The sequence below is a fragment of the Elephas maximus genome, chromosome 17, assembly GCF_024166365.1.
Source record: "Elephas maximus indicus isolate mEleMax1 chromosome 17, mEleMax1 primary haplotype, whole genome shotgun sequence".
Lineage (NCBI taxonomy): Eukaryota > Metazoa > Chordata > Mammalia > Proboscidea > Elephantidae > Elephas > Elephas maximus.
This window is the reverse complement of record NC_064835.1, coordinates 89,672,486-89,693,581: the sequence shown is the minus strand read 5'-3', so window position 1 is coordinate 89,693,581 and position 21,096 is coordinate 89,672,486. Positions and strand designations below refer to the sequence as shown.

General features: G+C 46.1%; 1 protein-coding gene across 16 annotated transcripts in view; it reads right to left on the bottom strand.

Moving 5' to 3' along the window:
* LOC126060746 (two pore calcium channel protein 1-like) overlaps positions 1 to 21,096 on the bottom strand; it is a 50,425-nt gene that overhangs the window by 21,037 nt on the left and 8,292 nt on the right. For 10 of the 16 annotated variants that reach the window (XM_049857002.1, XM_049856998.1, XM_049857000.1 and 7 more), the window contains exons 2-9: positions 13,585 to 13,667; positions 12,659 to 12,773; positions 9,016 to 9,144; positions 6,199 to 6,327; positions 5,996 to 6,114; positions 5,703 to 5,804; positions 3,800 to 3,926; positions 1,580 to 1,781 (exon numbers count right to left, since the gene is read on the bottom strand). In XM_049857002.1, the coding sequence (XP_049712959.1) occupies positions 1,580 to 1,781; positions 3,800 to 3,926; positions 5,703 to 5,804; positions 5,996 to 6,114; positions 6,199 to 6,327; positions 9,016 to 9,144; positions 12,659 to 12,773; positions 13,585 to 13,667 (1,006 nt within the window). Of the gene's footprint in view, positions 1 to 1,579; positions 1,782 to 3,799; positions 3,927 to 5,702; positions 5,805 to 5,995; positions 6,115 to 6,198; positions 6,328 to 9,015; positions 9,145 to 10,977; positions 11,362 to 12,658; positions 12,774 to 13,584; positions 13,668 to 21,096 lie in introns of those variants that run through there. The other 6 variants (XM_049857004.1, XM_049857006.1, XM_049857013.1 and 3 more) reach the window with 5 other exon arrangements.

The window sequence follows — 21,096 nt, the reverse complement described above, 5'->3', positions numbered from 1 at the left end:
TAATCAGGATTGCTAATAGGAATCCGTATTGCTCAAGCCAGCAAATAACACAATCACCAGGGAATCGATCAGTCTCAGTGGGTTCACATCTGTCAATCCAGAAGATTCAGTGGAATAAGAAAGGACAAAGAGAATCAAAACCACAGTGACGTTGTGTGACGAAGGAATTTGTTTGTTTTTGTTGTTAGGTGCCATTGAGCCAGTTCCAACTCACAGTGACCCTACGTACAACAGAACAAAACACTGCCTGGTCCTGCGCTATCCTCACAGTCATTGCTAGGTTTGAGCCCATTGTTGTAGCCACTGTGTCAATCCACCTCGCCGAGGGTCTTCCTCTCTTTCACTGACCCTTTACCTTACCAAGCATGATGTCCTTCTCCAGGGACTGGTTTCTATGAGAACATGTTCAAAGTATGTGACACAAAGTCTCATCATCCTTGATTCTAAGGAGCATTCTGGCTGTACTTCTTCCAAGACAGATTCATTCATTGTTCTGGCAGTCCACGGCATATTCAGTATTTTTTGCCAGAACCATAATTCAAATTCCTTGGTCTTCCTTATTCATCGCCCAGCTTTCGCACGTATATCAGGCAATTGAAAACACCTTGGCTTGGGTTAGGTGCACCTTAGTCTTCAAAGTGACATCTTTGCTTTTCAACACTTTAAGGAGGCCTTTTGCAGCGGATTTGCCCAGTGCAATGCATCATTTAATTTCTTGACTGCTGCTTCCATGGGTGTTGATTACGGATCCAAGTAAAACGGAATTCTTGACAAACTCAATCTTTTCGCCATTTATCATGGTGTTGTTTGCTGTTGATGGTTAGATAGGCCTTCTTAAGAAAGAAGCACTGCTCATGGGCATGTCCAGGTGCCTATGTCTTTTCTGGACAAGCAGAAGGTGCTCAAGTGCAAAAAGAACACAATGACTGACAAGGACTCCTAAAACCTCTCATCCCCGGGCTTGGAACAGCTCATTTTTTTAAAGAGCAATCAAGGAATACACTTTACAGAACAAGTGTCAAAGAAAGTTTGAAAAGCCCTAAAGATTTTTCCAAGCCTCCATAGTCCAAATCCTCTAGAAACAGCAGAGGTGGCAGTAAAACATCAAAGAGGAATCTCAAATACAGATTGGCCCAAGTCTGGGGCCTCTGAACTGAAGTGCCAGACACACCACACCTAGCTCTTGGGAGCAGAGATGAGAAGGGAACCCGAACACCCAACACTCTCTGACGTCCCGGAGCAGTGCTGCTCGTTGCCAGCACGGGGTGCCAATATACATTTTTATTTGATAATTTAAGAAAATTAAAAAAAAAAAGCACCTCTGCTAACCAAAAGGTTGGAGGTTTGAGGCCACCCTGAGGTGCCTCAGAAGAAAGGCTCAGTGATCTACTTGCAAAAAATCAGCCATTGAAAACCCTACAAAGCGCAGTTCTGCCCTGAGACACATGGGGTCGCCATGAGTCAGAGTCAACTTGACAGCAGCTGAGTTAGTTGTTGATTTTGGTTTCACCCATAACTTGTAGAAAGCACCTGTTTTTGAAAAACGAGGAAGAGAAATATTAGAGGCCAAGGGTCTTACCCACGTGTCCCTTCTGCCCCTCATCAGAGATCTTCAAAAGGAGTTCCAGGTGGGAACTGCTGATGTTTGGAGCCACGATCTTTGCCAGCCGCTTCCACTCAGCCTCCTTGACCACAAACTCCGAACCCACCTTAACTTTCAGGATGTCGAAAGCCTGTATCATCTTGTGACGTTTCAGGTAAGCCAGCTTGCGAATCTCATTCTTAAAAAAGCAGAATTTTGTTTTTTATAAGATTCAAGAAAGCTTCATTTCTTTGCCCCAAACATTTCAAGGTCATTGATAAACCAAAGAGAAATAATTAATGGGTCTGCTAGCAAGCAAGGTGTATAATCCCTTCCCAATTCCAGGTCTATTCGGCTAACCCCTCTGTGCACGAACCAAGTCTGAATGTGGGAGCACACAAAGGATAATCTGTGTAGTGAAAAACAGAGCAACGGGAGGCAGACAGCTCCCAACGTCACTCTGCCCAGGGGGAGGAAGATTCCAGAAGGGGTAGAAATCAGGTATGCTGCTGATAGGGGAAAGAGACCAAGGGGAAGAAAGAAGAGAGGTCCACCATTAAGTCAAGAAGGAGAGAGGAGGAGGCAGAAAGTCAGGGAAGTGAAATTAGGATAGACGCGGCCCGGAAGGACGCGGCCCGGAAGGACGCGGCCCAGAAGGACGTGGTCCAGAGCAGGAAGAACAGGTCCGGCTGCCTGGAGCTGCCATCTGGCCTGACACATGGAATCTTCCAGAAGGGCAGAGAGGCCTAACAGCCATCCTCAGGTAACAATCAGCCCTCCCACCTTCACGCCTGCCCTAGTGCTCTCAGTAGGCCTATCACCCAGTACCGCCATCACTTAATTGCTTACACAGCTAGACCGTAAGTCCTTAAAGGGCAAGGGCTATGTCTTAATCATCTCTGAATCCTTGGAAACTTGTATGGTGCCTGGCACATAAGGCACATTCAATGTTTGCTGACACACCCATGTCGCAGAAGATGGATTTCCCAGGAGTGTTGCCAAAAGAGACACGTCCTTGGGGGAAGGGACGGGCATAGCAACAGTCTGTCCGGCTGTGAAGCAGGAGAGGCACTCCAGACTCCCTGGGATGGTGGCTTTCCACCCAGAAGGAAGTCAGAGGCAGCAGGGCCTCCAGGAGGCCTGGCCTCGGGATCAGGGGCGGTAGAGGCTCCACGGTATAGACTTCTCAGCGGGGGTGGATTGCCCAGCAAGCAAGGTATGCACGGGCTTGTGCTTACTTACTAAACTCTAGTGTGAAATTTCACATGGTTTTCACCACGTTTTTGATGTGGTGAAAAACAGGTGATTTTACACACTACAGATTAGTAAGTAAGTGCAAGCAAGACCGTGTATACCTTGCTTATTGGGTCCCCTGTTCCTGCCTCAGGACCTGGAGATAGCCAGACACCTTCAAAGGCCAGTTTGGCCAAATCCCAGAATGCCGTGCCACCTCCTCCTTAGCCGCAGATGCTGAAGTTTCCCCCCACTTTCTTCTTGTCCCTGGTGTGAAGAGCCCTAAGCAATGAAAAGCTGAAGAACCAAAAAGCTGAAGGATCAAAATTTTTGACCTGTGCCCTTCCTTGAGGAAAATCACCCTTTGGTGGACGGCGTCTCTCTGTGACTGGTTTTACAATAGAAGAAACGGCCAAACAGAGGTCTGCACAGGTGGGTGGCAGTGGTGGGGGGGCGGGGCGGCAGATGAGGTATCTGAGGCGTCCCAGTGGATACCAGGCCACAAACAACGCATCCTTCTACCCAGGTACTCAGGAGCTCTCCAAACATAAACCAAACAGGCAGGTGGCAGGATAAAGGCTGTTGGCTTAACAAGACTCTGCTCCTGTTTGAGGGAAAAGGAGTCATAATCTTGGAGAGCACCCTCAAGCCCCAATCATATACAGAATGTTTCAAGGAGCCACGAGCTACTTGACAAGCTAAGAGCAAGAAAGAGAGCAAGGATCTGACATTGCACACAGGGGGTCCACACCCTGGCTTCATTCTCTGCCCTTCAGTATCTCTTCAGACACATTGTCAGACCCCTCACCAAGACTGGTCCCGCTGAGCAGAAGGGACCGAGACACCAAGCAAGCCTGCAGGCCTACCAAAGTAAATGTATAAAGGACACTTTAAAACACTTAGCAAATGCATTTGCCAGCCCTCCCTGCCACTGCGCCCAGCCCAGGTGCCAGCCCACTGGGCCCCCCAGTTCACACACCATACCTTCAAGTGCTTCCTGTAATTGTTGTAGATCACAGCCAGAAAGACGGACATGAAGATATAGGTGTTGATGATGATGTAGGTTATAAAGTACAAAGAATACCACCAGTTGAAGTCATAGGCAGGCATCCTGAAAGGAAATGATCATGTTTCATGGTTTTCACGCCCTGTTTCCTCGTGACACATAAGGCTGACTTAGGCGATACCTCACAGCCACAGCGTGTGCACAAGGGGCCGGGAAACCTTCCTTCACTCTAACTCTCCTGATACACTGCAATGGGGCCCCCGAGCCTTCACCAGCCCCAACCCTAAACAGCTCAGCTCCAAGCCTGCCCTTCTGATCTTCTTAGTGTCTTACGGGGGTGCCAACTTTCAATCCAACTTTCTCCCTAGATTTCCCTGAATTGAGGTCTAGATGAGGGAGTGATGTACTCAGAATTACAGAGGGAATCAGAAATGTGGCTCAGGTTTACACCCAAAGCTCTGCCAGGACTCCAGACTGCCCTGGGGGGGTCAGATAATTTCCCACCCCCAGTGAGACAGTGAGACGATGAGAATGGGGGCACTGTTAATAATCACACCCAGACAAGAGGCGTCAGTCGGGGCACGTGCTCAGTCCACCTTCATGGAAACTGTCATTCTTACAGGTGGGTGTGTTGGCATGGCTGGCGGGACATGGTCGAGGGACAGGCCCAAGAGACCCCGAGGAGGGCCAGGACTTCACCCTGTTTATGCTTTTTCCAGGGCCAGGCCCAAGAGTGAGCAACAACCAAGAATAATTCAGTCTGATGACCCTGCCCATTGACTGAAAAAAAACATGAAAAAGCAAAAAAGCCAAACTCATTGCTGTGGAGTTGATTCCGACTTGTGGTGACCCCACTTGTTACAGAGTAGAATTGCTCTATAGTGTTTTCTTGGCTGTAGTCTTTATGGAAGCAGGTTGCCAGGCCTTTCTTCTGAGGTGCCGCTGGGTGAGTTTGAACCCCAATCTTTAGGTTAGTAGTTGAGTGCAAACCTTCTGCGCTACCCAGAAGTAGGCAAGAGAAAGGCTGCCCCTCCTCAGAAGTATGTTTGGATGAGGAGCGAACTACTTCCAGGTGGAGCCTCGTGCACACTCCAAAGCTGACGAGGGATCTACCAGTGGAGCCCAGGAACAAGGAAGTGGGCAGAGAGGGGACGCCAGGAACAGCCACGCGGCGTGTTCCGCCGAAGTACCGCCCACAGGGGCCAAGGACCGGCACCTGGGGAGGGCGCTGGGCAGGATGGGAGGAAGGAGACAACTACGAATCTTGCATTTCTGCCCCCTCTCATTTACCCAGGAAACCACACAATGCTTAGGAGAACTGGCCACGATTTCTTTACAAAAACAGTTTTGATGTTGAAATCAAACGCTCAAAAGCAATCCTAGAGTAGAAAGTAGGCTCAAACCCTTCAGAGTTGTATCTCAACAGATGTCTCCTGTTGCTTTCAATTTTTAAAGAATTCAATCAAATTTAGTTTTAAATAGAGAGGGTAGGCCTTCATTAACCGGGAGTCGCTGCGTGGTGCAAATGTTTAACATGCTCAGCTGCTAAATGAAAAGCTGAGGTTCAAGTCACCCAGAGGCTCCTCGGAAGAAAGGCCTGGCCGTCCGCCCTGAAAAGTCGGCCCCGAAGGCCTCTGGGGGCAGTTTTGCTCTGACACACAGGGTCACCATACGTAGGAGTCGACTTGACAGCGACTGGTTTTTTTGTAATTAGTGTAAACATTTTCCATTCTTCAGCTTTTTTTACAATGGACACGAATTAACAGAAAATTTCTATTGTTCCCTTTCAGCCCTGCCAGTGACAGGAGACAGCTGCTTTCAAAAAGGTGCAACTTGCTAGGGCCGTCCAAGTCCACGGCCACGAAGTAGGGGCGTAAGTACATGACATCGGGGCTGTTGGCAGTCGTCACCAGCACGTAGAGCTCAAACGCTATCTCCAGGATGTCTGTAAAGTACGGTGATCCTCCCGCTGTTCTCAGGCCCCTAGAGAGGAACCAGGAACACAAAGTCAAAAGCCCAGGCACACCAGGTACGTTGTGATTTCTGATGCACTTCTCCCCTTCCGAGAGCACTCCTGGGGTGTTTGAACAGGAGGATAGCCTCCAGTGACAGACCCTGCCGCCAACAGGCTTAGTCCAAATACGGGAAGCCTCCAGAGAACCGTGCTCACTCACCTATCCCCAAAGAGCTTCAAGGCCATCAGGGAGAATATCAGCATGCTGAAGAGAAACAAGAGGAAGACGTACAGGATATCGGGCAATGTGTTCCGGATGCTTCGGAAAGTTCTTCGAATCTGCAAAGACAAATTTTAATTTCAGTTACAAGAAATCAGCTAATTTTCTGCAAAAACAAAGACCAAACCTCCACGTATCCTCACCTGTATCCTTACCTGACGACTTTGAGGGAAGTTAATTAAGAAGACTGGCCTTAAGGCCCTCGACCATCTAACAGTGTGGATGCTAACAGCTTCCAGGGACCCGTAGATGATCAGATCAATCAAGGTCAGCTGTGAGAGACACGGGATAGCCACGTCACAGGACACCGTGGACAGACAGAGGAAGGGATGACATGGGCGCAAGTTTCCCTCCCCAAGAGGAGGACCTATGGAAAAGCATGTTTTCTAAACAGCACAATTCCAGCTTTGGAATAGGACATTAACAGTAGCAAACATCTGAGCGTTTACTGTGTGTCATGTAATAAGCCCTTCCATGAATTATTTCACTGCTTGCTCACCACACTCTAAGGTGGGCGCTATTCCTAATCAAACTGCCTATAGATGGGGAAGCCTGAGCACAGAGAGGGTAAGCACCTAGCCCCTAGTAGTGGGCAGAACTGGGGCTGGAACCCCGGCAGTCTGACGTCAGAGCCCTTGCTGTTAACCACACGGCTATGTGTTCCCATGCTGCATCCTATTTAAATTGCTTCAATATGACTTGCCAAAGAGAGGAGGCCTAGCCGAATAACCAAAGCAAGAATATTTAGAATACAGAAAATCCTTACTAACGTCAGGTTTGTCGGCATCTGAGGACAGAGCAAAAGAAGACAACAGTGTATTTTAGAAAAATGTAAGTAAAAAAAGAATAGTCCACCATCATCAAAAGTGTTGATTCAGCCCCTTTGGTTCTCAGACACTGAGGATCCAGCGAGAGCCCACCCCTCAAGTGGGAGGGACGGACAGATGCAGATAGCATACTGCACTCCACGTGGCTCCAAACCCAGGGGAGCAGACAGGAAGGTCACCAAGGGTTCATGGACATACTCCTCGAGGTGATCTTAAAGCAAAGACAGAGCTTTAAAAAAGTAAAACTCAGAGAGGTCAAGAGCCAGGGCAGGAAGACTCCAAATGGGAGTCACCTCAACCAGGAAGAGCATTCGGTATACAGTGGGCACGGCAGGCAGGTCGGGCTGGCTGGAGAGAAGGTGCCATGTGAAGCATGTTTGGTGAGATGATGGAGCCAGGGGAGTCAGCAGTCTGTGGAGCTTTAAACATTCTGAGCAAGGGAGGGAAGTGATCTGAAGCATGCTTCTAGAGAACTAATCCGGGAACAGCATCTAAAACGCACACATCAGAGATCTAGGGAGACCGTGGCAGCTTACACAAGAGGTGATGTGGCCTGGACCCGTGTGGACTCAGAAATGCATGCAGCAGAGAGACGCAGTTCAGAGACCACTGCCGTGGTCCTGGTAGAGATACAGCAGAGCAGACAGAGCAAGAGGGACAGGGCAAGAGGGGCTTGGGGCTAGAGGTGGCGAGCGGGAAGACGGGTCATCGCAGTGACTTTGGAACTGGGTGACGGAGATAAAGCACCGACAAACCAAAAGCAGCCAGGATAGCTGTTCAGGAAGAAGAGGACAGGTTTACTCCCACTGTGTTTGAGTCAGTGTGGAATGACTGACCAGCAGTTGGCCACAGAGCAAAGAAACTCAGAGGGGACCTCTACTCACCAAAGGTGTTTGCAGAAGCTCTGAGAATAGGCGACTCTCCAGGAAAAGAACATCAAGTGGAAAGAGCAGAGGCACGGAGCCTGAGCCTTGGGCTAGCTGCAGAGAACCCTGGTTCAGGCATGTTGGCTGGTGTGCTGTATGCTAATTATGAAGCAGCCTTATCTAATCGCTACAGCAGCGTCTCTGCTCCTTACAGGAATATTGGAGAATTACTACTTGGCCTAACTTGGAGACGGCCACCATTAACTGCTTGGCATATACCCTTCCAGATTTTTCTATGAATGTATAACATTCTTTTTTTTTCTTTTTTTAAAAAAGATGTGATCCAACTGTACTGTAATCTGCTTTTTTGACTTAATAGACAAGTGTCTATCCTTGATAACATATACCTGCCTTTAACATGATTTTAAATGGCCACATGAGTATACCATGTTTTATCTAACACGGATGAGTTGGAATCAACTTGAAAGTAATGGGTTTTGTTTTTTATTGTCAGGAAATCAAGATGTTTCCAGTTTTTCAATATTATGAACAGCTTAGCCATGACCAATCTTGTGGCTAAATCTTTGAACACATCTTTCTTTCCTGAAGATAAATTCCCAAAGATGCAAGTCCCGGGTATGCAATTGAAGGCTTTTAACTGCCACACAGCCGTCCAGAAAGTCGATGCTAACTCATGGCGACCCCCTGTGTTATCAGAACAGAACTGTACTTCATAAGGTTTTCAATGGCTGATTTTCAGAAGCAGGTCCTAGGCCTTGCTTCCAAGGTGACTCTGGGTGGCGTTGAACAGACAACCTTTTGGTTAGCTGCCAAACACATTAACCATTTGACCACTCCAGAGACTCCTCAGTAGTGTATACAAAGGTCTGTTTTCTCTCAATCTTGTGAACGTTGTTTTATAGGCAAACACATAGTACTTTATTGCTGCCTTAATGTACATTTCGTAACTAGTGATGTTAAACATCTTTCATATCAGTTCTATGTTTCTTCTTTTATGAATTGCCTTCACATACTTTTCAGCATGTTGTCCTATTTTTCTACCTTGCCTTTTGCTTTCCTTTGGAGGGTCTTTGATACGGTGGAATATTCACACGGTTATACTTTGCCGTGTTTGTTTTGCAGTTTGTGGTTTGCTTGTAGTTGCGCTTAGGGCTTGCTATAGCAAAGTCTGTTATTGTTGCTTTAACAAAGACATGTTTTCTGCCTTGGACCACAAACTCTTAAAAGCACAACAATGAACACTCACCACTATAGTTACCATGATGCAGATGTTTTTTGTATCCTTCCAGAAAACCATTTGAGGAGTGACTTTTGCAAAATGTACAAGTCTCCCAAAGAATGCGGTCAGGCAGAGGACTTCTGCTATTGAGGTAGCCTACACACAGAAAATAAAGTCAGGGCCCACCCCTGCCACCTGGAGGCTCAGCCTTACACACAGAAAACAGTCAGGTCCCACCCCTGCCACCTGGAGGCTCAGCTTTACAAACAGAAAACAGTCAGGTCCCACCCCTGCCACCTGGAAACTCAGCTTTACACACAGAAAACAGTCAGGTCCCACCCCTGCCACCTGGAGGCTCAGCTTTACACACAGAAAACAGATCCCACCCCTGCCACCTGGAGGCTCAGCTTTACATACAGAAAACAGTCAGATCCCACCCCTGCCACCTGGAGGCTCAGCTTTACATACAGAAAACAGTCAGATCCCACCCCTGCCACCTGGAGGCTCAGCTTTACACACAGAAAACAGAGTCAGGTCCCACCCCTGCCACCTGGAGGCTCAGCTTTACACATAGAAAACAGAGTCAGGTCCCACCCCTGCCACCTGGAGGCTCACCTTCAGCTCTCTGGTACACCTCCTGCTGCCACCCTGCCTTTCTTGCCCTGCACTTTCTGAGAATTTGCAGGTCAGTTAATTTTACTGAAAGTTTCAGCAGAATTCTTTGCTGTTTGAGTGGTTTCTTCCTCTTAAAAGAAAACCTGCCCCTAAGCCAGGAATTCCAGGACCCTCCCCCGCCCCAGGCAGGTCTTCCTGGAGGAGCTGAAGAAACAGACAGACGACCCAGAACGCATTTTCCCAGAAAAGGAGGAGGGCAGGGATGGCAGAGGCAGGCGTCCTCCATGCTCTCAGATGTCCCGTGTTCACACTCAGAATAAGACATCTAGAAGCTCAGTTTGTCTAACTGTAGGACATCTCCCCATGGATGTTCTCAAACAGTAAACCAGTCCTCAAATACCACTGCCACTGCAGCACTGCTGCCTGTATTCGGCCAGTCAGAGGAGAGAATAGAGCCCCTGAGATCTGGTGCAAAGTCCTGACCGTGTAACCCCCCCAGGTGAAGCACCAGCTCCAAGATGCCCACAGTCAGGCTAGATGGCAGCCGTGATTTGACCGTGGTTGCCATGATGCCTCCACTAACACGGGTGCTTTCCTCCATCAGTGTGGACAGGAGGGTGGCCAAGAAGAAAGAGATGGGAGGGGCAATCTGGCATAAGCTAGTAAGTGGGAAAGGTGTGGGGTGAGGGCTGGAGGGAAGGGGCTCCCTGAAGAACAGGTGGGAATGGGCTGACTCTGGGCTCTGAAAGCAGCAGGTGACACAATCTCCTCCCCCGACCCCAGTCCTCATGGGTCCTGGGCACCGACATGGGCCATAGCCCCTTGCAAACTTTTTAGCTCTCAGCCTTTCCACTCTTGAAGGGCTATAGAATCTCACTGTCAAGGCCAGACTTGCAAAAGGACCTGGGGCAATTTCAGGATGCCCCTACTCAAAACAAGACTTGCTTGGTAATGTCAGAATCGAGGCCCAAATTCCCCCATAACATATTCAGTTTTAGAGATGTAATGTGCAAATTCTATCTGATGGAACACTCTGAAGCTCAGGAAGCCGACCTGACACCGTGCGTGACCAACACCAAGCGAAGGAGTAAGGCCTCAGGAGAGGCAAGGGGCAGCACAGATGACTCAGGAAATTCTCCCTTTAGCTGGGGTGGGTCAGTGTACCATCTTCCACAGAGGCTGGCAGAGCTGTCCAGGCCTGTGGACGCACAGCCCTACTTCTTCAGAGTTTGTGTTTGACAGTTCTGGGCTAGAAGTTTTCTACCCAGAGAATTTGTTAACTGTGAAGTCTTTATCATATGGAAGTGTGGGAAAGCCTCACTTTGGCAGTCCCCAGTAAACCACACTCCGGTCTTCCCACACTCGTGTACTGACCTGCAGCTTGGGCATGCGACTGGCTCTGGCCAACACCACATCAGCAAATGTGATGCAAGCTGAGGCTTGATGGAGCTTGCACACTGGGAAGCTCCTTCTTGGACACAGCCACCCAGTAGGAGAAGCCAAGCCATGGAGTGGCTGTGTTGAAGAGAGAAGAGGCATTCTGGTGCTTGACTCTAGCCACCTCACTCCCAGCCAACAGCCACAGCACCTACCAGCCACATGAGAGACTGGGATGCCAGGCTCGAAACATCTACAGGCCTTCTAGACATCTGCCCCAGCCAACGACATAGGAACAGAAAGCCGCCGGGTTGAGTCCATTCAACTCGCAGAGTCTTTTTAAAGCTAGGGGCTAGCAAACCTTTTCTGTAAGAGGCCAGACAGTAAATACTTTAGGCTTTGCGGGTCATAGAGTCTTTGTCACAACCACTCAGCTCTGTTGTTGTAGCTCAAAAGCAGCCAGAGACAATAACAACAGATGAGTGTGGCTGTGTTCCACAAACTTTACCTACAGACAAAAAGTTTTGAATTTCACATAATTTTCACATGTTACAAAATATGAATCTTCTTTTGATTTTTTTCCCCCAATTATTTAAAAATATAAAAACCACTCTTAGGCTATAGAAAAAAGAGGCAGTGGGCTGGATCTGGACCAGAGGCTGGAGCTTTCTGGCGCCTGTTTTAAGCATTTGCGATTGTGCGGTGATGTGTGAAATAGCAATAGACGACTGGACCATGGAAAGTGAAGTTAAGGGTGTACGGGGCAGTTAGAAAGCAAGAACTTTGAAACCAGACAGACTTGGGCCTGCCCTAGCTCTGCCGGGTTGCTGAGCAGCCTCAGATGAGTTACACAACATTTCTAAGGCTTAGCTTCCTCATCTGTTAAAATAGGGGTGACAATAGCACTGCACATCTCACGGGGTCCCCACGCGGCTTAAGGAGAACACACATAATGCACTTCGCTGGCAGCCAGTAAGCACCAGGCAACTGGCAGCCACTAAGACCCAGAGGCAAGAGCGGTAACCAATCGAGACTCAACGTGAGCAGGACATCCGCGTGTTATTTGGACCCATCTGGATTAGCTCGTTAATTTCAGGTATTACACAAAATCACTTTTGATCAGCTACTCCAAAACCAAACCGAACACACTGCCACCCAGATGATTCCAACTCATAGCGACCCCGTAGAGTTTCCAAGGCTGTAAATCTCCATGGAAGCAAACTGCCAATCTTTCTCCCACGGAGCTGCTGGTGGTTTTGAGCCGCCGACCTTTCTCGTTAGCTGTCAATCGCTTTAACCACTGAGCCACCAGGGATCCTTGACCAGCTACTAAACACCAATAAATGCTCCAATGATTTATAACTATGAAAAAAAGCTGGAAACTTGGCAAACACGAACGAGTCACACATTACATTAGAACACTCTGTTGGGCATAAAATAGCGTTTCTACTCTTTCTGCCCAACTTTTGCTGTGTGCACAGAACAAAAACTTCCACTCAGTGCAAAATGCCTTATGACTGAAGCACTCTCTCAGCAAGTAAGCAGATTCTTCTAACCTCCAGCAATAAAAATAAAATCAAATTCACATTTTCTGAAATTTGAGAAAAAAACAGAAGCAGCTTGGGATCCAGCTTACCTATGGCAAAGTCTGGTTAGCCATTTTATTGTTAATGCTTACCAAGAACGGTAGTGGAAACAACGCAGGTTCTTCAAACAAGGCAAGAGAAAGGTCTAGAAAAATAAAGAAGTTTGTGGCCGCTCGCATTGCCCAGTGGTTATAAAAATAGTAAAGTCTGGAGAGAAAAAAATAGAGGTTATAAACAAGGAGGCAGAGTTAAGCAGCACTAAAACTTCTGGTTTAAACACTAATGGTGGGTGAAATAAAGGTACGGCTTTGGTCACATTTCCTTTGAATTCCGGAGAGCAGAGGCACACGCTCCAAAATACTTTAGTAATAGGGAAAAAAAAAACCCAAGAATATTGTTATATCCCAAAGCACGTTACCTTGACAGCCTTAAGCTGGGGTGAGTGCCTTCCTCACAGGGTTGTTGTGACAGTAATAAAGTACTTTCAAGTGACATTGAACAGCCACTTATACAGCATAACCTTTAGATAAAGCCATCTACTAAGTGGCAATGGAGCCCTAGTGGCGTAGTGGTAAAGAGCTTGGCTGCGAACAAGAAGGTCAGCAGTTTGAATCCACCAGCCGCTCCCTGGAAACCCCATGGGGCAGTTCTACTCTGTCTTACAAGATAGCTGTGAGTCGGAGCCGACTTGACAGGAATGGCTTTCGGAGGACACCTATGTCTAGGAGGAAAAGATCGTGACGTGTTTTTAACTTGGATGCCCTATCTCCTCTCCTGGACATCGTCCATTTACTCATGTATCTATTTATGATCTAATTATTGAATGCTTCCATGTGGGTGAGATCCCACACTCTTACAACTTAAAACAAGAGGGTCATGGGCTACCCACGTCTACATGCCACGCCCCATGCACTTCTCCAAGCATTTACGGAAACAATGTCTTCAGTTTTGGCTCAACTTCAAGAACATCAAGTGCTATAGAAGACAGGTGGGTGTGAGAGTTTAACACTTTAATTACCTGATGGTCTGAGGTGATGTTTCAAACCGCACATTTCTGTTGTGCTCGGCATCGGAAACATAGGCAGCTGCCAGGAGTAGGTCCTGTTCCCCACGGGGAGAAAGTAAAGGAAGGATAACATAAGAGCAGGGAAGGACATTTCTGTTTTTCATCTATAAGTACGTTTTTTTTTTTATCGAGTTACACCTGATATACCTAACTCCCTTCACCTCTCCCACCAGCCCCTCTCCCAGAGGTAACCAATGTTAACAGTACGGTATGCACACCTCCAAGGAGCCCTGGTGGCGCAGTTGTTAAGTGCTCTGAAACTGAAAGATCACTAGTTTGAACCCATCAGCCACTCCACAGGAGAAAGGTGTGGCAGTCTGCTTCCGTAAAGATTACAGCCTTGGAAACCCTATGGGGGCAGTTCTACCCTGTCCTATATGGTCCTCGTGATTCAGAATCAACTGGATGGCACACAACAATGACACATACACCTATAGACATCTCCCTGGTCATTAAGAACCCCACAGTGGGACTGGGCCACAGGCACATGTCACTTTCTTGAATTCAGATACAGGCTCTCAGAAGAGGAAGACAATAAAGCACAGAATAGAACACATAAAAACCCATTGCCTGTCAAGTCTATTCCAACTGGTAGTGACCCTATAGGACAGAGTAGAACTACCCCATAGGGTTTCCAAGGAGTGGCTGGTATATCTGAACTGCTGACCTTTAGGTCAGCAGCCAAGCTCTTAACCACTGTGCCACCAGGGCTCCAATAGAACATATGTTGTTATTGTTAGGTGCTGTCAAGTTAGTTCTGACTCATAGCAACACCATGTAAAACAGAACGAAACGCTGCCTGGTCCTGTGCCATCCTCACAATCGTTGTTATGCTTGAGCCCATCGTTGCAGCCACTGTGTCAGTCCATCTCATTTAGGGTCTTCCTCTTTTTTGCTGACCCTCTACTTTACCAAGCATGATGTCCTTCTCCAGGGACTGATCCCTCCTGGTAACATGTCCAAAATACGTGAGATGTAGTCCCACCATCCTTGCTTCTAAGGAGCATTCTGGTCGTACTTCTCGGAATTCCAAGACAGATTTGTTCCTTCTTTTGGCAGTCCATGGTATATTCAATATTCTTCACCAACACCACAATTCAAAGGCGTCAACTCTTCTTTGGTCTTCGTTACTCATCATCCAGCTTTCGCATGCATTTATCAGGCAATTGAAAACACCGTGGCTTCAGTCAAATGCACCTTAGTCTTCAAGGCAACATCTTTGCTTTTCAACACTTTAAAGAGGTCCTTTGCAGCAGATTTGTCCAATGCAATGTGTCTTTTGATTTCTTGACTGCTACTTCCATAGGTGTTGACTGTGGATCCAAATAAAATGAAATCCTTGTCAACTTCAATCTTTTCTCCATTTATCATGGTGTTGTTTATTGTCCAGTTGTGAGGGTTTTTGTTTTCTTTATGTTGAGGTGTAATCCATATTGAAGGCTGTGGTCTTTGATCTTGCAGCTGTTTCCTCTCATTTTGAGTCGTGCCGCATCAGCAAATGAAGGTCCCAAAGGCTTGACCCCATCCACGTCATTAAGATTGACTCCACTTTGGGGAGGCAGCTCTTCCCCAGCCGTCTTTAGTGCCTTCCAACCTGAGGGGCTCATCTTCCGGCACTATATCAGACAATGTTTCGCTGCTATTCATAAGGTTTTCACTGGCTAATTCTTTTCAGAAGTAGACTGCTGGATCCTTCTTCCTAGTCTGTCTTAGTCTGGAAGCTCAGCTGAAATCTGCCCTCCGTGGGTGAACCTGCTGGTATCTGAATACCAGTGGCATAGCTTCCCAAATCACAGCAACACGCAAGCCCCCACAGTATGACAAACTAACAGATGTGTAGGGGACCAGAACATATACATGTACTTAAATGTTATATTTATACATACATGTATAAGGTTATGGACACTAAATTATATATAGAATACTTGATGGGCAGTTGAAGGAGTTTTGAAGGGTGATTTTGACAAGTAAATTATTGCCTTTCTTGCTGACTTCTGAACCTGACCCCCTCTTAGGATATGACTCCACTCTATACACATTCAATTTTAAAATAATAAAATTGTTTTCATATCATACACAGCTTACTATTTTCACATAAAATATTCTGGACATTTTTTTCCATGACTGTACATATAGATCTACCTCACTGTTTTAAACACATGCCTCTTAATTTAGGTGGTTTCAATTTTTTTTTTGAAGACAATTACTTTGACCATGTTGCAATTACACGTGTGTGCACGTGTATGTGAATCTTTGTGCCATATGAGTGTTTTTGCAGGATAGAGTGTTAACTGCTGTTGTTGTTGTTGTTGTTCAGTACCGTTGAGTCGGTTCTGACCCATAGTGAAGTGACCCTATGTACAACAGAAGGAAACACTTCCTGGTCTTGAGCCATCCTCACAATCACTACTCTTAAGCCCATTGTTGCAGCCACTGTGTCAGTCCATCTCGTTGAGGGTCGTCCTCTTTTTCACTGACCCTTTACTTTACCAAGCGTGATGTCCTTCTTCAGGACTGATTCCTCTGGATAACACGTCCAAAGTACATGTGAGAAGTAGTCTTGACATCTTTGTTTCTAAGAAGCATTCTGGTTGTATTTCTTCCAAGACAGATTTGTTCGTTCTTTTGGAAGTTCATGGTATATTCAATATTCTTTACCAACACAATTCAAAGGTTTCAATTCTTCAGTCTTCCTTATTCACCATCCAGCTTTCACATGCATATGATGTGATTGAAAATACCATGGCTTGGGTCAGGCTCACCTTAGTCTTCAAGGTGACATCTTTGTTTTTCAACACTTTAAAGAGGTCTTTTACAGCAGATTTGTCCAAAGCAATGCGTCTTTTGATTTCTTGACTGCTGCTTCCATGGGTGTTGATTGTGGATCCAAGTAAAATGAAAATCCTTGACAACTTCAATCTTTGCTTATCATGATGTTGCTTATTGGTCCAGTTGTAAGGGTTTTTGTTTTCTTTAGGTTGAGGTATAATCCATACTGAAGGCTGTGGTCTTTTTTGATCTTAAGTGCTTCAAGTTCTCTTCACTTTCAGCAAGAAGGCTGCACCTTCTGCATAACACAGGTTCTTAATTGCTAGATGAAAGGTAAGTATTTTTTATATTGGCCTCCCAAAAAGTTACACAATTTATGTACCTCAAAATAGTATATAAGCAAACCTGTTTTCCTGCCCCTCACCAACACTGACATAATTTAAAATGGTTACTGACATCCAGTCAGCCAAAGGGCCGTCTTGTAAGTTTAGTTTGCATTTCCCTCTGCTAGAACCACTGAGCACCTTTGTGCTGTGGCTGGCCATTCACACTTCTGATTCTATAATAATGAGATAATGTCCTCGAATTGTACGCATGAAGAATGTTAATATGGCAAATGTTTTATTACATATATATTTATCACAATTAAAAAAAATTCACCATAAAAAAAATCATACTGAGACAGCAAAGAATTCTGATACTAAGACTTTTTATTTTTTAAGTATTTAAAGCAAAATCTTTTAAGGCCATTGCTGTTCCCAATTTAAAAAGATGAGCTACTAGCATGCATACCATTCCTCTGAAGCAGCCTGTCCAGCAACCTCACAGGTTTGTGGTGCAACATCCATAAGCCCTCTCCCCAGAGAGTGAAAAAGTGCCAACCAGCAATACCTTAAACAGCCAGGTCTGGGGACTACCTCCATCAGACATCATCCAGACTCTGGACATTGAATGACAGAAGCACCACCTCACTCCTTTCCATTCCCCTCTGTCATTCCAACTCATCCTTGTTGGTTTAAATATGCAGAAGCTTTTATGATAGCTAGTTCACCTTTAGGAGCCCTGGTGGCACAGCGGTTCAGTGCTCAGCTGCCAACCGAAAGGACAGTGGTTTAAACCTACCAGCTGCTCCACAGGAGAAAGATGTGGCAGTCTGCTTCTGTAAAGACTTACAGCCTTGGAAGCCCTGTGGGCCAGTTCCACTCTGTTCTATAGCAAAACCGTAACTAAGTTATGACAGGTAGGGCATATGGCCTGGGTGTTGATTGAGGAGGGGCACTAATGAGCAGTTTCTACTGGCTGTCACAGTTTCCATTGCCAGTTGTGAGTAATCAATCATTCAGCAATTTAAAACTAATTGCCATTGGTGCTATTTTCCGTAGACAGGCCCAGGGCTTTGAACAAGTTCAGTGATGGCCAATGGAAACAAGGGCAATGTACACGTTGCGTAGCAACCAAATCTCCTGCTCGTCAGATTTTGAATCAAGTAGGAGACAGTGGTGCCCTGCTCAAAGATGGAGAGCAACACACATCGGAAGTGCTGCAGTTGGCCGCCATCTTTGAGCAAGGCACCACTATTTCCTACTTGTGTCAAAATATGACCGACAAAAGATTTGGTTGCTATGCATTGCATACGCTGCCCTTGTTTCCATTGGCTATGACAGAAGTGTTTCAAACTGGTTCAAAGCCCTGGACATGTCCCTGCCTATAGGGTCATTATGGGTCAGAGTCAACTCAACTACAATGGGTTTGGTTTTTTTGTTTAGTTTACGTTAAAGTTTCTAGAGCTTTTCTGTTTGTCTTAGTTATCTAGTGCTGGTATAACAGAAATATCACAATTGGATGGCTTTAACAAAGAGAAATTTCTTCTCTCACAGTCTAGTAGGCTAGAAGTCCAAATTCAGGGCATCAGCTCCGGGGGGGGGGGGGGTGGGCTTTCTCTCTCTGTGAGCTCTGGATGAAGATCCTTGTCATCGATCTTCCCCTGGTTGAGGAGCTTCTCAGGAGCAGGGACCCAGGGTCCAAAGGACGTGCTCTGGTGGTATGAGTTCCCCCATCTCTCTGCTCGCTTCTCTCTTTTATATCTCAAAAGGAATTGACTTAAAACACAATCTAATCTTGTAGATCTTATCAACATAATGGCCGATAATCCATCTCATTAACATTGTAGTGATAAGATTTACAACACATAGGAAAACCATCCGATGACAAAATGGTGGCAATCACACAATACTAGGAAACACGACTTAGCCAAATTGATAAACATATTTTTGGTAGACACAGTTCAATTCATGACACTGTTCTTAACAGGTATTACATCTCTAACCTCTGTCTGCTTTTCAAACTTCATCTGCTCTCTCTTCTGGTCCTATTTGTCTTCTCTCCCTTCCTCTCTCCCATTTTTGTACAACTCTTAACCCTCCTGACCATTTTGCTTGGGAAAGAATACTCTCAGGAGGCCAACTTATTACAATGAGCATTCTTACTTCTATTAAGTTAATTTGTATCTTTCCATAAAACAAATTTTTCTCATGCAACCTGAGAATGTGGTCTGTGTTAGACATGCTGTTCCCGAACTGCACTCACTTTTACATGGGAACAACTGCCCGTATTTACCATGAAAATGGCAAAGACCTGATAGCAAATGTCCCAACAGATGTGGTTGCTGTGTAGCTGCACACCTCAAACACAGCAGCACCAGCCTACCTACGGGAGGTGCGGGCAACCAACTGGGGTAATGGTTCTCAACCCCCGTGGCACATCGGAATCATCTCAGAAGCCTATAAATATCCAGATGCCCGAGTCCCACCCAGGCAGGCCATTTGCTTCAGAATCTTTGGGAGGTGAGACCCAGGATTATTATTATTATTATTTTAAGTTCCAAGGTGATTCCAATGTTCAGTCAAGATTGAGAACCACCAGCCTAAGATACGGCTGTTTTGCTACTGCTTTTTCTTCTAGTATGTTTTATCTTTTTTATTGCACCACGACAGTAATTGACTTCTCTTGATTTTCTTTTTCTCCTCTTCCCATAGTTGTAGGATTTCCTTTCCTCTTCCCAAGATTTAAAAATGTATTTAAGACTTTCATGTTTTCTCTCCCCCAACTTTGTAAGTCTTCATGTTGAGGAAGGTAAATCCCTTAGGAGGCATTTAGTTGCAAACTTAACAGCAGAAAAAGAACTTAAATGGTCTCAAGAATAAAGAAAAGAGTTGTCCCAGGAAAGTTTACCACTTGGGCAAACTTCAGGGTTTGCCCAAGTTTAACATAGTGACTGCACAGCATCAACAAGGTACTGGTTTCTTTATTTCTCCATTCCCCCTTCATCCTCTGGCTGGCTTCCCACTTGTCCTGGGAAGATAGCTCCCCCAATTCTACCTATTGTTTCCCTAGCTACACGGGGGGTGGGAAGGATGAAGGAAGAGAGGGAGGGAAGGAGAGAGCACAGGGGCAGGGGAGGGGGGGACGATTGATTGTAGAAGTTCTCAGTGGAAGCGAGGGAGTTCCAACCCTACCCCATAAATACCTTCTCCAGTCTCATTGGCCTTAAGAGGATGTAGGAATAAACAGTTGTAAGCCCCACATAACTTTAAGTCAGTCAATGGGGAAACTTAAGGAAACAAGTTGTCGATAGAGGTGTTTTGAAAACAGTCAGTATGTTTTGCTTAGATAGATAAGAACGGTAACACAACTGTCTTAGGCAGGGTTCTCTAGAGAAACAAAACCAGTAACGTGTATAAATATATACATATATATATAGACAGATTTATATCAAGTAATTGGCTAACGCAGTTGTAGAGTCTGGAATGTCCCAAGTCCGCGGGTCATGACTGAGGCTTCTCCTGATTCATGTAGCCACAGTGGGTGATGAACCCAAGATCAGCAGGTCTGAGAGCAGGACTGTTGCTCACAGGCTGCACAGATCGATGAATCCCAAGATCAGCAGGCAAAACTACAGGTAAGCTGCTAGCTCAAGTCCCAAGAACTGAAGGTCAGACGAACAGGAGCCAGCTGAAGGATCCAGCACAAGCAACAAGCACGCAAGCCTTGCCAGACTATCCACTTATATTCAGCGCAGGCCACACGCCCAAGGAAACTCTCTTTCAACTGATTGTCTACTCACAGCAGATCGCATCATGTAGGTGATCACATAATATCAAATCTCATCATGGAAGTTATCACACCATACAGCTGACAGATCACTGAGAATCATGGCCCAGCCAACCTTAACCTTTGCAACAACTAACCATAACTTGAGGTAAAGAGAAGTTATCATAAATAATAAGTTGCGATCTTCCCTGTATCAATTTTTCTTTCCAACTGTGATGCTGGCTCCACCACTACAAACGTGCTAGCCCTCTGTCTCTCCTCTTTCTCCCTCCCCTAGGTTTATTCTATACATTGATGCCCAGAATGGAGTAGACCATTGCTTTCCTCATGAAACTTCCATTCAAAAACTTCAAGTGACTGCTCTTTGTCTAGGATGATTGCTCTTCACCAACAGAATCAAGTCTGGAACACTTGGTTTAGCATTTAGGGGTTCCATAATCCCCCCTCTAGCTAGCTCTTTCTCCAACTTTATCTCCCTTACTTTCCTACAGGATCTCTCTTCTCTGGCCAACACTGGTGGACTAGTCTACTGTCCCACCACCGGCCTCACCTCCATGCCTTATCTCTTGCTCACCTAGCACCAGG